The sequence below is a fragment of the Siphateles boraxobius genome, unplaced genomic scaffold, assembly GCF_051911475.1.
Source record: "Siphateles boraxobius isolate OS27281-9 unplaced genomic scaffold, OSU_SipBor_1 115, whole genome shotgun sequence".
Taxonomy (NCBI): Eukaryota; Metazoa; Chordata; class Actinopteri; order Cypriniformes; family Leuciscidae; genus Siphateles; species Siphateles boraxobius.
The window spans coordinates 732,501-748,227 of record NW_027508717.1 but is presented as its reverse complement, the minus strand read 5'-3'; the positions used below and the strand labels follow the sequence as shown (position 1 = coordinate 748,227).

Here is a 15,727-nt window from a genome sequence, read left to right as displayed (position 1 = left end):
TAAATGTGAATTGAATAAATAAGAAAATATATGAAAAGTGGAATTAAAGTGCCTAACGGTAATTCAATAATAAGAGTGTTTTTCGGGTAGGGCTGTGCAACGATTAATTGCATCCAAAAAAAAAGTTTGTGATTACATAATTTGTGTATATTTATTTTGTATATAAAAACACATGCATGAGTTTAAGAAATATTTGCATATATATAAATATATATTGTGTAGACAGTTACAAATAAACCACAAGGAGCTTGTGGAAGAACTTGTCAATCATCTTTATGGATAGCGCAGAGGACACTGACCAATAAGAGAACAGCTTTACTTGCATGTGATTTGAATAAACACTTTTTGTATGCTTTGAAATGTTGCTTTGCGAAAAACCGAACCAAGAAGAAAAATGCAACATTGTAACACATTAAATCCTGTTTCGAAACAAAGCAAACATGTGAAAACATGTTAAGATCTCGGTTAACACACAAGTTAAACCTGTCTATGAAACTCCTGATGTCCTCCAGGTTAGTGAGCAGCACGATAATGGCTAAACTGATCAGTAATCACAATTATTTTGCTCAAAATTATAATCACGATAATCAATCACGATTATTCTCATCTTAGGGATTAGAGAGAAAGAGAAGAAACTTCTATATATTATATATAATAGTTCTTTACCAATCTACACTTACAACCAACACTTTTGTTTAGACCATCAGTGCTTTTCCCTAAGTGCAGAGCGAGTGTGCGCAGGGTTGCCAGATTGCACAGATTAATTAAAACATGGGGCAGAACATGTAAAAGAAAAGCTCTTTTCGTGTGATTTATGCCATTTACCTACATCAACACTAGTGTTGACGACGCAAATGTAAAAAAAAACCTTCTCAGGATAAATGCGTAAGCAAATATCATGACAATTCAAAATTGATAGAGAGGCAGATATCGTTATCGCGATTAAAATACGATTAAAGCTGCAGTCCGTAGTTTTTCCTCTGTCGCCATCTCTGTTCAAAATCTGCTATTGCAGTTATTCGGGGAATGATCAGCTTTACGAGGGTTGTGCCTCGGCTCGGCACAGCGCGGAGGAATCCGATGTTTTGAGGAGAACGTGCGGCTGTCAGTCGCCGGTGTGGAGACTGCCGTCCGCAATCACAGATTACACTTTTGGGAAGTATGACCAACATAAGAATATTCACTGGAAAATGTCCTGAACAAGTAACATCCACTTCTGTTCTGACCAACTAAGGGAAAAAGCATTGCAGTAAATCGTGCTGATTAAATCTAACGATCGCTTATCATATCACGTCAAACGTGCAAATTAAACTTTGTTCTCAAATTGTTAATGTGAACAACATCAGCATTGCGTGACTACATTTAATCCCTTCCGATGTTATCCTTGTTTCCACGTGGGCCGGTTGCAGTCTCTTTTCTTCTGTAGCCGATCCGAAGTCTTTTACAGCGGCGAGTCTCCAGCTGTCAAAGATGATTGTCGATTTAACTTTTCTGGATCCGCCATCAAATTAATAAGTTTAATAATATCAAGTGCTGTGAGAAAAGGCTATAAATCTCCAGCTCAACATCCTCACACTCGTAGCCTTCTAGCCGAGACTCTTCTTTACGTGTTCAGATGTGACGTAATGACGCAAACACATGCTCGAGTTCACCGATAAAATCCACCATTACCACGGGAGTTAACAACATTATAAACAAGCTTTCCGTTTAGAATCGAGCTACGGCAAGCAGAGTTTTGAACACTGGCTGGTCATGTACTCGCTCAAATTTATTTTATTCATTTATAATCCTAAAAAGTTTCAGACTGTTGCTTTAATCGCTCAGCGCTAACTTACGCTCTGATGCGATTCTCCGCCTCCCCGTCGCTGGTGTCCTGGTTCTCTCGCAGGAACGTGATGTAATGAAGCCACAGGTCCACGCTGAGCGGGATGGCCTGGAGACCTCGTCGGTACACCTGCAAACATTCAAATCGGTTCATTTCTATTTATTTCTATTTAAAGCACCTTTATAGATAAGGGTATATACAGGAATCATGGAGTTAAATTTAATACCTTTTAAGACTTTCCATACATTTTAAGACCTCATGGCCACTTCAAGTGTTAACCAGTTATATCGGCGACACTTTAAATTACATTTACTATGTATTGATTGTAAGATAGCACAACTAAACAGTTAATAGGGGTGGGGCGGTATGGATTTTTTCTAACCGCGGTTGAAAAGCAAGATATTCCCGCGGTATAGCGGTAAACCGCTTTAAATACAAAGAAAAAAATACGCTTTAAATGAGTGGAGGCGGGGCTGATTTGCATATTCATAGAACCGCACATACTAAATGAGACAAGCTATTTTTACATTAAAGCGTTATGGCATGAAGAGTTTTTTTTAAGGAAAAAGGACTTAAATGTGTCAGTTTGGTGATCAAAGATTAGTTTTAATTGATACAATTATTGACTACAGAAAATTAAACCTATTTTTTGTGACTATGACAACAAAAAAGGATTTTCATGAGTTTTTCAGCTTGATCAGACCCACCTCATCAGCCATCTGGATGTAACCATGTTTCCTCTCAATATCAGCATATTTCTTCCAGTACCCATAACAGTAAGGATAGTGCAGGAAAAACGCATCAAATGCCTTCCTTGAAGCCACCAGGTGGTTCTGAAACAAAAGAAGTGCTGATTAATGCTTGTGATGCTTTGGTATTAAAGGGTTAGTTCACTAAAAAAAAAGAAAATTCGCTCCAAACCCATAAGACTCGTTTATCTTTAAAACACAAATGAAGATACACCAGAATAAAAATATTCAAGATTCTGAAAATTATTTTAGACAAATTTGCTTGCACTGTCACAGACTACATATATTTAAAATAATGTAGGCCACTTTTACTGGTAACACCTGACATTTGGCATTATCAGGACCCACAAATAGTCACCCATCGCATTATTATACGTTATATTCAACATCATATATAATAGTTTAATGTAGTACTGACACAAAATGGTTTTTTTCTCACATTAATTTTTAATTTGGGTGAACCATACACATTATTGTCACCAATAATGCAAAGTCGCATTTTTGTATTGCGACATATTGTGACACCCCTAGTGAATAAAGTTTCAATGGAGGGACTTTTTATCAAAAATATCTTAATTTGTGTTTTGAAGATGAAAGTCTTTATTGATTTACCTCTTGCTCCACATACTGCAGAAGGTAGACCCATCCATTAAAGTCTTCCGGATTATCTTCCACGACCTTGGAAAGACGCTCGTATTCTGTGGGAAACTCCGGTTCTTGTGGTTCGGTTGGTTCTGCTGCTGTTTCGGCTCCTGGTCCTGCTGGTTCTTCTTCATCTTTGGGAGCATCTTCCAGCTCCATATTGGAAGGGCTCTCGGAGTCCCCCGCCTGTTTTACCGGATCTGGCTCCACCGATTGGTCCACGACGTCTCCGTTCGATTCCGTCTTCTGCCCGTCAACCGGGTCTGAGTTTTCCAGAACGGGATCTGAAGGACTGGTCTTCGGGTCAATGTTTTCCGCTGCAGATTTCAGATGCTCTAGCGAGAACAGCTGTAACTGTTCCACGGCGGACTCGTGGGTTTCCGGTTCTGGGAGAGGAGGCGGTGCCGTGGTCCAGTCGGGTGCGGTCGGTTCTGAGCCCTCCATCGCAGACGAGTCCCCGTTATCAGGGGCGTTCGTGTCCAACATCCCGGTCATGGGCTCAGCTGAAACAAACCAATGGGAAACCGTAATGTAAAACAGGTTTTTGACCCCCAAACATGATCATGCGATGCATTTTTGTTAGAAAAATCTCCATATTTATAGCTTTATAAACTATAATTACTGGCTTTCAGTATCGACCGACATTGAAACGATGCGTTTTTGTAAGAAAAATATCCATATTTATTTCAGTTATATAAAAAAATATCCTAGCTCTTCGGAGCTTTATAATGGGAGTGAATGGTGCCTTAGATTTTGAAGACCAAAAAGTGCATCCATCCATCATAAAAGTAATCCATACGTCTCCATGGTGTTAATTAAGGTTTATGAAGCAACGCCATGCATTTTTGTAAGAAAAAAAATCCATATTTGTAGCTTTATAAACTATAATCACTGGCTTCCGTCAACGACCGTCATTGAAGCCATGCATTTTTGTAAGAAAAATACCCATATTTACTTCAGTTATATTCAAAAATATCCTGACTCTTCCGAGCTTTATAATGGGAGTGAATGGTGCCTTAGATTTTGAAGACCAAAAAAAGTGCATCCATCCATCATAAAAAATAATCCATACGACTCCAGGGGGTTACTAAACGCCTTTTAAAGCAAACCTATCCGTTTTTGTAAGAGAAATATCCATATTTGTAGCTGTATAAACTATAATCACTGGCTTCCTTCAAGGACCGTACATCTAGTTCCGCCGGAAGTGACCTCTGCCCTAACAAAGTCACGCTCCTCCCACATCTCTTAAATTCTAATTTTAGACTTTAAATTTGTGACAAGTGTTGTTTTTTTTACTCTATCCTCTGCCTTTCCACGTTAGTCAACACATGCGTCAGGTCAGAGGTCACTTCCGCTGAAACTAAACTCACTACGGCCATTACCAGAAGCAAGACACTATAATTTATAAAGTTATAAATATGGATATTTTTCTTACAAACACACTTCACTTCAGAAGGCCTTTATTAACCCCATTGAGTCATATGGTTCATTATGATGGATGGATGCACTTTTTTGGGCTTCAACATTTAAGGCACCATTTAATCTCATTATAAAGCTTGGAAGAGCCACGATTATTTAAATATAACTCTGATTGTGTTCGGCTGAAAGAATAAAGTCATATACACCTAAGATGCCTTGAGGGGGGAGTAAATCTGAAAACAATCTCAGAATACTTTTGCTGGCAAAAAAAAAAGTCAGTTGTGATGCAATATGCCCTAATAGCATAAGATAACGCCCAATTTTCACATATTTTAAAGCTATAAGTTTTCAGCCTATTTAAACTGCAGGCTTGATTGATTGAATCTACAAACTCTGTGCAAACAGCAAGTTTACATAAAATCAACTCAATGTTTTAGAATGTTCACCCAAAAAAACATGAACGGAGATGAAAACTTCAAAACCCTTGAGAGTTTATTTAAGGATATATGCAATGTTTGTCGCGTTTCCTGGTCAAACGACACACGATGATCCGTCGAAGTTAGTTTGCTAAAAAATAGTAAGCCTACTGATCGAAACAGGCTTTACAAAGCGTTCAGTTTGTTATAAAATGATAATTAGTTTTCAAACCAGGAAAATACGTTACAAAATTATGAAAACGTTTTCAATAGCATCGGTCTGGTTTCGGCCTGCTCTTTTCACGCGTTAGCTGAACTGCTAACGACCCAACGCCGTTGATTTACCTCAGAGTGTTCTAGAAAAGACCGCGCGCTAATCGCGGGAAATACACGGAGAGAAGAATACTTACCAGAATCTTCCATGAAACTGGGTTAAAAACGGCAGATATTTGCACAACTTCTTCGAAGTTTGTATGCGGCTGATAACATGTGGTCGAACGGCCGCGCTATATCGCATTCAACGCCAGCTCCGACGAGGAAAGGACACGAATGCTTTGCGCATGCGCACTACGCTACGAAACTCAAAACACAAAATAAAAGGCGCCGCGTCCCAATTTTATTGATCAATTTGGGATAAATATGAAAGCCCATTTCCGCCACATAAAAAATTATGCTTAAATCTTGATTATGTCATAAAAAGTCATAATCTTGGAATTATGGAAATACGTCATCATTTTGTCTTTTTATGTCATAACAATAACAAAACTGTCGAAATTGTGACATAAAGAGACATAGTTGACATACAAAGATAAAAATCATGACCTTTTTTATGTCATTCTGAATTTTAAGCCAGAAATTCTACTTTATCTACATTCAAATTAAAACATATCTCTTTTCGTTGGCTTTTAATAGGCTACATTGTAATGTCTTGTTTTGTTCTTCTCTGTTTCCTTTTATCTGTTATCTTATGGTCTTTTATTGTGTATTGTACAGAAATTTGGTCAGCCTTGCTGTCATTAAGTGAGCTTAAGAAATAAACTGAACTGAACTGAATTCAACTCAAAATTATGATTTACAGACGCATGTGGCAGACATGGACTTCCATAAGATCCATGAGATTAAACAAAATTTTATGTTTATTTGAAATGTATGTGTGTTATATCGGCACATATGTGTTATAAAGGTATATTTATTGGCACAGAAGCTTTACTTTTTTGTTAAGATGACCTAAAACACAAGATCTTCTTTCATTTAATTATTAAACGAAATATATTGTATAAACACAGTAGGCTAGTATATGAAAGGTCTCATTATTATGAAACTGATATTTATATAACAATATTTTATTATTTAGTTACAGCAATAGTCCTGTTTTGGTTGATTTGAATAACTGATACCAGTGTATTTTCAAGACCTTAGTTTGTACACATGATCAACATTTCAAACTATTCCGAAATAAATGTCGGGTTTTTCCAGTTCATGGATGTAAATCGCATCTTGATTTCAGGGTTAATAAATAAGGAGGTTCTTTTTGACATGAAAATTCTTTGAAAATAAGATTATAGCTAAACGTGTGGTTAATTTATTTGCTACACATGTAAAAGTCCATTCTTCGGGGAGAAAAAATTAATATACATGAATTTAAAAGGTTTGCATGGTGTTCTATTTAAACGAGGCATTTTTTGAAATAGATGGCACGTCATAAGCTCCGCCCTTTTAACGTAAAAATGACGCTAGTGAGGGATTGGAAGGACAGTTATGCAAAAACTCTCCGGTTTATGTTGTCGAATATTAAATATGTTTCATTGCAATGCATATCTGGAAGGTATTTTAAAAAGAGTTGCCTTTAAAAAACCAACACAATTATATTCTTCCGAGTCTCAATGGCGTCCATTTCATTCCACTCGCGCTTATGAATCCTACTATAGCGAAGGTTCACGTTCATCTTTTGAATATGAATTCGATCATGCGTGCGACCGTTGCTGGATTAATAATTAAAGGGACAGTTCACCCAAAAATGAAAATTCGGTTATCACTTAGTCACCCTCAAGTTGTTCAAAACCTATATGGGTTTCTTTGTTCTGCCGAACAAAAAACACATTTTAAAGAATGTTGATAATCAAAGCACACTAGTCAAACACACAGAAAAACTGTTTGTGCCACATTTATTGTCAGATTAATGTGCAAAAAACCTTGACCCGGCGCATCACTAACTTTACAGAATAGACTGGGCTGATGTGTAAAACTATACTCAGGGTCGCCACATAAACATAATAATAGGCCTATATAAAATATAACCCAGGCCTCAACATTAAGGCTTTTCATGTGATTGTCGTTCGAACAAGTAAATCGGTCATTCACTTGTCCAAGTAAAAAAATTGGTTGTCCAGAAAAAAAATGGGATTTTTTTTTTGTGTTGTAAATACAATTTATTCTGAAGCAATATTCTCATCAGTGTTAAGTCAGCTTTCACATATTTAAATCTGCATATTTATGATATTTTAACCTTTATAAAGAGCATTTTCCCCTAATCGATTTAAATATATGCTTCATCTTTCATTTTAAATTCGATCAATAAATTCAGTTGAAATAATAAGAAACTATATGGCTGTCACCAATCAAATTATGAGAAATAATGTTAAATATTTTTTTAATATACAAATAGAATGATAGCCTACTTTTAAACACGAAACTATATCACCAGTAGGGGCAGCAGGTGACCATCTTAAAGGACAAGTTCGGTATTTACACTTAAAGCCCTGTTTTAAGATCGTTTCTGATGAAATAGAACGGTTAAGATTGAAATTTGGACAAATTCTGCTGTCCCGAGAATTTTCGGTTTCTGTGTTAGTGAAAATGTGACGCTGATATCATATGACAGTTCGGTACTTTCCTGTTATCCGGACCCCACCATATACCATTTCGGAACTAGTCATCCCTGATTGGTCTTAACCCTAGTGACGGGTAGGTTTAGGGGCGGGGTTAGGGGTAGGCCATCGTCGCTGATTGGTCTTAACCCCAGTGACGGGTAGGTTTAGGGGCGGGGTTAGGGGTAGGCCATCGTCGCTGATTGGTCTTAACCCCAGTGACGGGTATGTTTAGGGGCGGGGTTAGGGGTAGGCCATCGTGAGGTCCGGATAACAGTAAAGTACCGACAGTTCAATAAACAAGTAATTAATTTTAAGTCACTTAGGCCTATATTTTAGATGAAATACTGACTGTTTTTGTTCTATTTTAGCAGCGAAAATAGTTCCAATCCAAACAAAGATCACAGCAGATCCACAGCACGTCTCACAACAACTCTCACAATCGTCTTTTCATCACTGAATGATTCAGCGTTTGAACGAATCGGTTCACTCTTCGTGACTCACAGGGCGGGCCAGGCCCCTCAATGCCCGCCCATGGTGCTGGGACTGGCTGTGTTTCTGCTGTGATCTTTGTTTGGAACTATTTTCGCTGCTCAAATAGAACAAAACAGTTAATATTGTGTCTAAAATGTAAGTGACTTGATATTAATTACTTGTTTATTGAACTGCCATATGAAATCAGTGTCACATTTTCAATTGTGATGGTATTCAGCACAATGTGTGATGTTGCTTAACTGTATCATATCACATGTTATAAATATAAAATTCCACTTAAATTTTTTAACCACTGCATGTTCATTTAGTTTATTTGTGTGAACTGCGCTAATTGTTTCCATTTCTCCTCATGAGGCGAACAGCACAATCTTGTTCCCGTCGGAGAGTCAGCGGCTGTTGCGGATTGGTTGGCAGTCCGAATGTCGGCAGATATTTCTTTAACGATAATAATTTAAAAACTAAAATAGGCCTACATTTTAAATGTACAAATATTATGGGCTAAGTAAACAACAATAGTCCAAGTTTAGAAAAACATTTTTATTAAGACTTTAAAAAATAATTCTGTATCTATCATTAGGTGTGCCAGCTGCCACTGTGGGTGGCACCGGCAAACCCGTGGCTACGCCAGTTGACGGTATAGCATTTGCCTTCAATAGTGTAAGAATAAATACTATGGAAGTCAACTGTCTGGTTAGCCTACCAAAATTCTTTAAAATATCTTATTTTGTGTTAAGAAGAAAGACACATTTTCAGGGGCCAGTTGCATAAACATATCTGGTATGACGTCTAGCAGTTATTCAAATGGCATAGTCTTACAACAAATTGTTGCCAAACTTGTAACGGCTTATGGAACCGGCCCCAAAAGATTTTTTTATCTTGATTAATTTCTATTTTCTTGAAAGGTTAAGTTCAACGTATAACTTTTTTCAGAATAAGACATGTTTTACACATTTGCAGTGTTGGGGAAAGTTACTTTTAAAAGTAATATATTACAATATTGCATCCCTTAAAAAGTAACTAGTTGCGTTACTTTGTTACTTTTAATGGAAAGTAATGCGATACACTAATTTTGCGTTACCTTTTCTCGTCTGACTTTTCATCTGGAACCTGGGTGTGCTCTTTGATACCAATCTTTCATTTGAAAGTCACGTGACTAGTATCTGTAAAACTGCATTTTTTCATCATAAAAATGTATCTAAATTACGTCATTTGCTCTCAATGAAAAATGCAGAACAATTGGTTCATGCCTTCGTGACATCAAGGCTAGATTATTGTAATGCTCTACTGGGTGGTTGCCCTGCACGTTTAATACATAAACTACAGCTGGTCCAACATGCGGCCACTGATGCAGCCACCAGATCTGATGAAGGACCTGCGCCTGGACACGACGACAACACATCCCTGAAGTGCCAGCCTCATCAACCCTGGGAAGGCCTCATGGACCGTCTCCATACCGGTGTGATGACTCCGACCCCAACCAGATGAACTGGATAAATATTGTGAAAGTTCTGATCTCATCTGACTTCTGATCTGATTATGCCTGAATCATAATCATACACTGTTCGTTCATTGGCCAAAGGAGGACTGGCCCCCTGACTGAGCCTGGGTTCTCCCAAGGTTTTTTTCTCCATTCTGTCACCTGATGGACTTTTGGTTCCTTGCCACTGTTGCCTTTTCGCCTTTCTTCGCCTTTATCGCCATTGACTTTCGGCTTGCTTAGTTGAGGACATTTCATTTTGTATTTAACAATACTATTACAACATTATTTTCCTGTTATCTCTGTAAAGCTGCTTTGAAACAATCTGTATTGTAAAAAGCGCTATATAAATAAAGGTGACTTGACTTAACTTGACACACACATATGCAATGCATAGTATATGGGCGTGCACACACACACACACACAGACACACACACACACACACACACACACACACACACACACACACACACACACACACACACACACACATAATGTATATGAAACTATGTATATGTACTATGAATATACATTATAAACAAATCTTTATGTTAGATGTGATTAATAGCAACTACCACGGACACTGGTATGATGCGTATTGCGTTATAAATATATATTTAGATCTGTAGGCTACAGAAAAACCTAAATGAGTAATTAATAGGAATTAACTTAGCTTTATATGAAACTTCCCATGGAGACAAACTTATTTTAATGTGTAATCAATTCAATGGGAAATGCCAGTCTGTTGAATATTAACTACGACATCGCTGACGCAGCGGCAATCTGTCCAATGGCGAAACGCGCCTCATGAATATTAATCAGCAGAGCCTTCGCCGTAGTAGGAAGACGACAAATGGCGCAGTGCGCGTGACGAAGAAACAGGAAGTAGCGCTGAAGCGGGTCCGCACCTTTTCCGGTAATACCAAGAGGAGAAGCAACACCACCGGGACCGAGAGAACGAGGACCGGAGAGAACCGAGCTGACAGAACCGAGCCGGGGCGCGCGACCGGGCATATGATATACGAGGTGAAGCCGCGCGCGCTGAGGCGCGTTCTTGGTCGCGTTCAGTACGCGTACGGAAACTCACGTACAAGAATAAAGTTAGTTGTGTTGGACACCCCTCCCTTTTTCTCATCCGCTTTCTCTTGTGTTTCAGGGATAGAAGAGGGGACAGAGGAAGAGGGTTTGTTTGGACCAGAACCAGAACTGATGATCTGAAGTGTGTGTGAAGGGAATGAGCGCGAGCGAGCGGCGACCCGACAGTCGGTACACAAGAAGGAAGTCAGAAAGAAAAGGCCTATTTTTGTATTATCTTCATGCATTTTGAGGTCTGGTCAATGCAAACTTACATTTCCCAACTGTATTAGATCCAATTTTTTTATTTATTCAAGCAAAAGCGTTGAGTCATATGTATTTTTGTGAAGCTGCAGGACCAAAAAAACACACTTTTTGCAACATACATACTATATATGCACAGCCAACAAAATGGGGAAGATGCTTTCAAAGATCTTTGGCAACAAGGAGATGAGAATATTAATGCTTGGACTTGATGCCGCAGGAAAAACGACGATTCTTTACAAACTCAAACTGGGACAGTCGGTCACGACCATCCCGACCGTCGGATTCAACGTGGAAACCGTGACGTATAAGAACGTGAAGTTTAACGTGTGGGATGTTGGCGGTCAGGATAAGATCCGGCCCCTGTGGCGGCACTATTACACCGGCACACAAGGACTGATCTTCGTTGTGGACTGTGCGGATCGGGACCGGATCGATGAGGCCCGACAGGAGCTTCATCGCATTATTAACGACCGCGAAATGCGCGACGCCATTATCCTGATATTCGCGAACAAGCAAGATCTTCCCGACGCCATGAAACCGCACGAGATCCAGGAGAAACTCGGTCTGACCCGGATCAGAGATCGCAACTGGTACGTTCAGCCGTCCTGCGCTTCGACGGGCGACGGACTCTACGAAGGGCTCACCTGGCTCACGTCCAATTACAAATCATAATGCGAGTCAAAACTTAGAAGCAATTAACCAATAACTCATTGAGTTTTCTTTTCTTTTACATATGCCCGTTCTTTGCTTTCTTTCAGCACTCTGTATAATCCTTCTGTTACGTTTCGAATGTTCGTAAAGTAATGCCGTAGGACGATTAATCGCAATTAATCGCATCCGAAATAAAAGTTTGTTTTTGCATAATATGTGTATATAAATACACACATGAAAAATGTGCTATTTATATGTAAAATATTTATATATAATATAAATATATATATACATGCAAATTTTCTTAAATATGTGTATTTATATATATTAAATAATTATACACATGTAAACAGAAACTTTTATTTTGGATGCGATTTATCGTGATTAATCGTTGCACGGCACTACCGTAAAGTATTACTTAATTCAGAAGCTGTGGGAAGGTGTTTTGTTTTGTTTTGTTTGTTTTTTGTCTGAAGATCCAGTTGTTATAGTCCAGAAATGGCAGCTTGTTTGTTTACCTCTGTGCCAACATCACTTATATACCGAATGTATGGAGAATAGCTGCAGTGCAGAGCATTCAAATAAACACACGAAACCAAGCAGAACCAATGTGTTTTCCATGAAGATGCTGCGCGTTTGATTGCATGTCAACACTTTTTCCCCTGAGCTGCTGGTGATGTAAAGCCAGGAGGATTATGGGTAATGAAAACAAGGCTTTCTGAACTAATCCATCTCAGTCCTGGTTCTGGTACCGGTTCTGTCTAAACTGCACCAATCACACCGAGCCTTTTTTGTCTCCATGATAAATTAATGCTTTGTTTTATTATTTTGACTTCTATGTTATGCTGAAGAAATATTAAAATCTGTGTATATATATATATCTCAAGTAGAACGTGATTGTATCTTCTTGACGTGGAAGAACGTCTTCAAAACGCAGAATTCAATTTAAGTTTGTTTGTAAGGTGATTTTCACAATACATATTGTTTCAAACCAGCTTTACAGAAATGCTTGTTTTAATATTACAATTTAAGGAAGTGTTTCATTGTCATCCTGTCAAGAATGACTGTAACACTTGTAATAGGGATGTACGATATATCGGTATCGGACGATATATGTTCATTTTTAACGTTATCGTCCTGATAAGAAGATGTGGCCGATATATATTAAAGCTGATAAATAATGGACTCTTCAGTTTCGCACTGTTCAACATGACGGTTTTAACCTGAAACCTAAAAATTGAGTGTTCATCAGAGGGGTCCAAGACTCCAGGACTTTTGTCACACTTGGATTATGAATGCACACAAACAATCTAATGGATTGTGAATTTAAAAAGTAAGAAATCCTTCCCTCTCGGGTCAATTTGAGCCCGTTAGGAATGAAAGGAATGCTTCAGTACACACAGAAAAACCTAAAAATTATCAAAATTCTAACTAAAAATGCTAAAACTTTACCAAAAAAAAACGATTTTATAATGTCTACATGTGTATCTGAATGCACCCTGAAGAGAAACTGACTTTAGGACCCAGCGGAACAGCTCATTTACTCCATATAGAGATATAAGCCCGTCTAGAGTCATGAAATATCATGTTATATTATTATTTTTCCACAAGAGGTCGGCAAAGACACCCAATGTAAGATATTTAGAGCTGAATTAAAGAGTTATGCATTGAATTGTGAGTTATTTTGAATGCAAAAATGTGAGGAATGTGCTTAAATTACTATTTATTTATTGATCAAATCTAGTAAATAAAATACAAATCTCCAACAAAAATATAAACAAAATTAAATAAAATAAGCTTTCTGGACCAAAAAAAAAAAAAATTTGAGTATAATCTGAGGGCTTTTAATGTGAGACTTTAGTTTTTTGTAATCAGGCTGCATCACTTCCTGTGTGTTTCAAACGATCTGCGTTCCACGTATGAATCAGTGTTAAAGTTCCTCATTAGATGTGAAGACGACTCAGGTTTCAGTCCATGTTCTCCCGAACGCAGGAGTTTCTGTAATGCTGATGTTTTGCAATCTTCGAATTACAATTATCTCAAAGTTGAATTAAATGCAGTTTCCTGGTACACGTCGCCAATGCTTTCATAACATTAAATTTCATCATTTGACTAATGCATCATGAAAACAGGTTCTGCTCACATTTAACCCCTTAATTAAAAGTGAAAAATAAGAACTTAAAGTTGAGCTTTAAATTAAGACTTTATGCTGTGATGATTGCAAAAAAAAAAAAATCAATAGGTTAATTGGTTTATTTTCTTAATGCAACACATGATCTTACTGGGGTTTGATTTTGCTGTGAAATGTGACTTGATGACGACAATGTTACTTTAAAGTCATGTAAATTTCATCAGTGAAAAAAGGTTCAATGGGGTTCTTGATTCATTTTAAAGAACATTTAATGCCAAAAAGGCTTTATGTAAGGAGAAATATCTTAAAGTCCCCCTGTTGTCAATCATTTTATCCCTTAAAACTCATCTTTCATCACCAGAATTACACATTTTAGAGTTTATTTCCTTGGCAAAAAAAAAACCTTCATGCCTTAAAATATCTTGAATGTAACTCGACACCCTCGCCTCATTTAGTATGCGCGGTTCTATGAATATGCAAATGAGCCCCGCCTCCACTCACTCACTCGCTCAGAGATCCACTCGTTGACGATCACACGTTGATCTGATTGGTTACAAGGTAGTTTGTGACGTCAGAAACACCAGCGATTTCAAACCGTGTTTTTGAGACTGTCTTTGGTTCACTGCAGTTTTAAGGAGAAAATACTCAGCAATGCTGTCGACTTATGAATTTACACATGCTTTGTCTTAAAGCGTATTAAAAACACCACATAGACATATAAACAACATTAAACGCTGGATTTTCACCACAGGGGGACTTTCAAATTAATTAATTAAAACGATAAAATTATACCATGATGGGATTATTCTCTAGTCTATATGAACAGAACCCTTTAAGGTTTCATATAGAACCTTTGTGCATTATTATCAATATTTTGAATTTTTTCCTCTCCTTTAATTCTTCATTCTGTCTTATTGATCTTCTGATCTGTAGAAATGGCTCAAGTTCCTCCTTTAATGTGTGTTACAGTTACTCTTGCATTAGAAAACACCACTAACACGGGCTCAGGTTTACCGAATGTGTCTGGGAGGATTTTCTACTCAACCTTATGGGAAGTTCCCGATGTTTTCCTCACTCATTTTCACTCCCGCTGTTGTTGATCTGCGACTTATAAACACAGAAATCCCCGGAGCTTCAGATCCGAACCTTTTTTAGTGTTTCTTGAGGCGAGCTGAAACATTCCAGCTTTGATATCTGCGATAAAACTAAATCATTAAGCTTTCTCCAACACACACACACACACACACACACACACACACACACACACACACACACACACACACACACACACACACACACACACACACACACAGTTTAATTTATTAGCTGACTATGCAATTGGATTGTGCTTAAAAATGTACAGTCATCATGAAACAGAACTTGCTCTGTTCTCTTATATCTTAATTACATCAGTGAAACAAGAACAAATGTGGGCGGGGCTTGATTGTGTTCGTGGGGAGTTGATTGGCTGATTGGACGGTTGTGGTTTGCTATTGGCTGATCTCATGTGAGTGACAGGTTGTCCCGCCCACATCATCAGAGAAGAGGAACTTATTCTGATTCAAGATTTGTTTCCATATTTGTATTGATATTTAAAACTTATTTTACTTTTTGTATTTTCCTATTTTAATTTTAGTTAAAGTTTTAGTCATTTTGTTGTCATTTAGTTTTTTAGTAGACATCCATATATTTTTTATAAATATTTTGAATTCA

General features: G+C 37.8%; 2 protein-coding genes across 3 annotated transcripts in view; one reads left to right on the top strand and one right to left on the bottom strand.

The window, feature by feature from the left end:
• The window catches only part of prpf39 (PRP39 pre-mRNA processing factor 39 homolog (yeast)), a 28,495-nt gene extending 22,854 nt beyond the window's left edge, over positions 1-5,641 (bottom strand). Inside the window, exons 1-4 of one of the 2 annotated variants that reach the window (XM_077200060.1) lie at positions 5,462-5,641; positions 3,187-3,719; positions 2,533-2,658; positions 1,836-1,954 (exon numbers count right to left, since the gene is read on the bottom strand). In XM_077200060.1, coding sequence (XP_077056175.1) covers positions 1,836-1,954; positions 2,533-2,658; positions 3,187-3,719; positions 5,462-5,474 — 791 coding nt within the window. In that variant the 5' untranslated portion in view covers positions 5,475-5,641. The remainder of the gene's footprint in view (positions 1-1,835; positions 1,955-2,532; positions 2,659-3,186; positions 3,720-5,461) is intronic. The other variant, XM_077200062.1, reaches the window with a different exon arrangement.
• Positions 5,642-10,731: 5,090 nt separating this feature from the next.
• On the top strand, positions 10,732-12,488 carry arf6a (ADP-ribosylation factor 6a). The gene is made up of 2 exons (XM_077200067.1): positions 10,732-10,917; positions 11,048-12,488. The coding sequence occupies exon 2, from the start codon at positions 11,377-11,379 to the stop codon at positions 11,902-11,904; it is 528 nt and encodes a 175-aa protein (XP_077056182.1). The 5' UTR covers positions 10,732-10,917; positions 11,048-11,376; the 3' UTR covers positions 11,905-12,488.
• Positions 12,489-15,727: the final 3,239 nt, after the last annotated feature.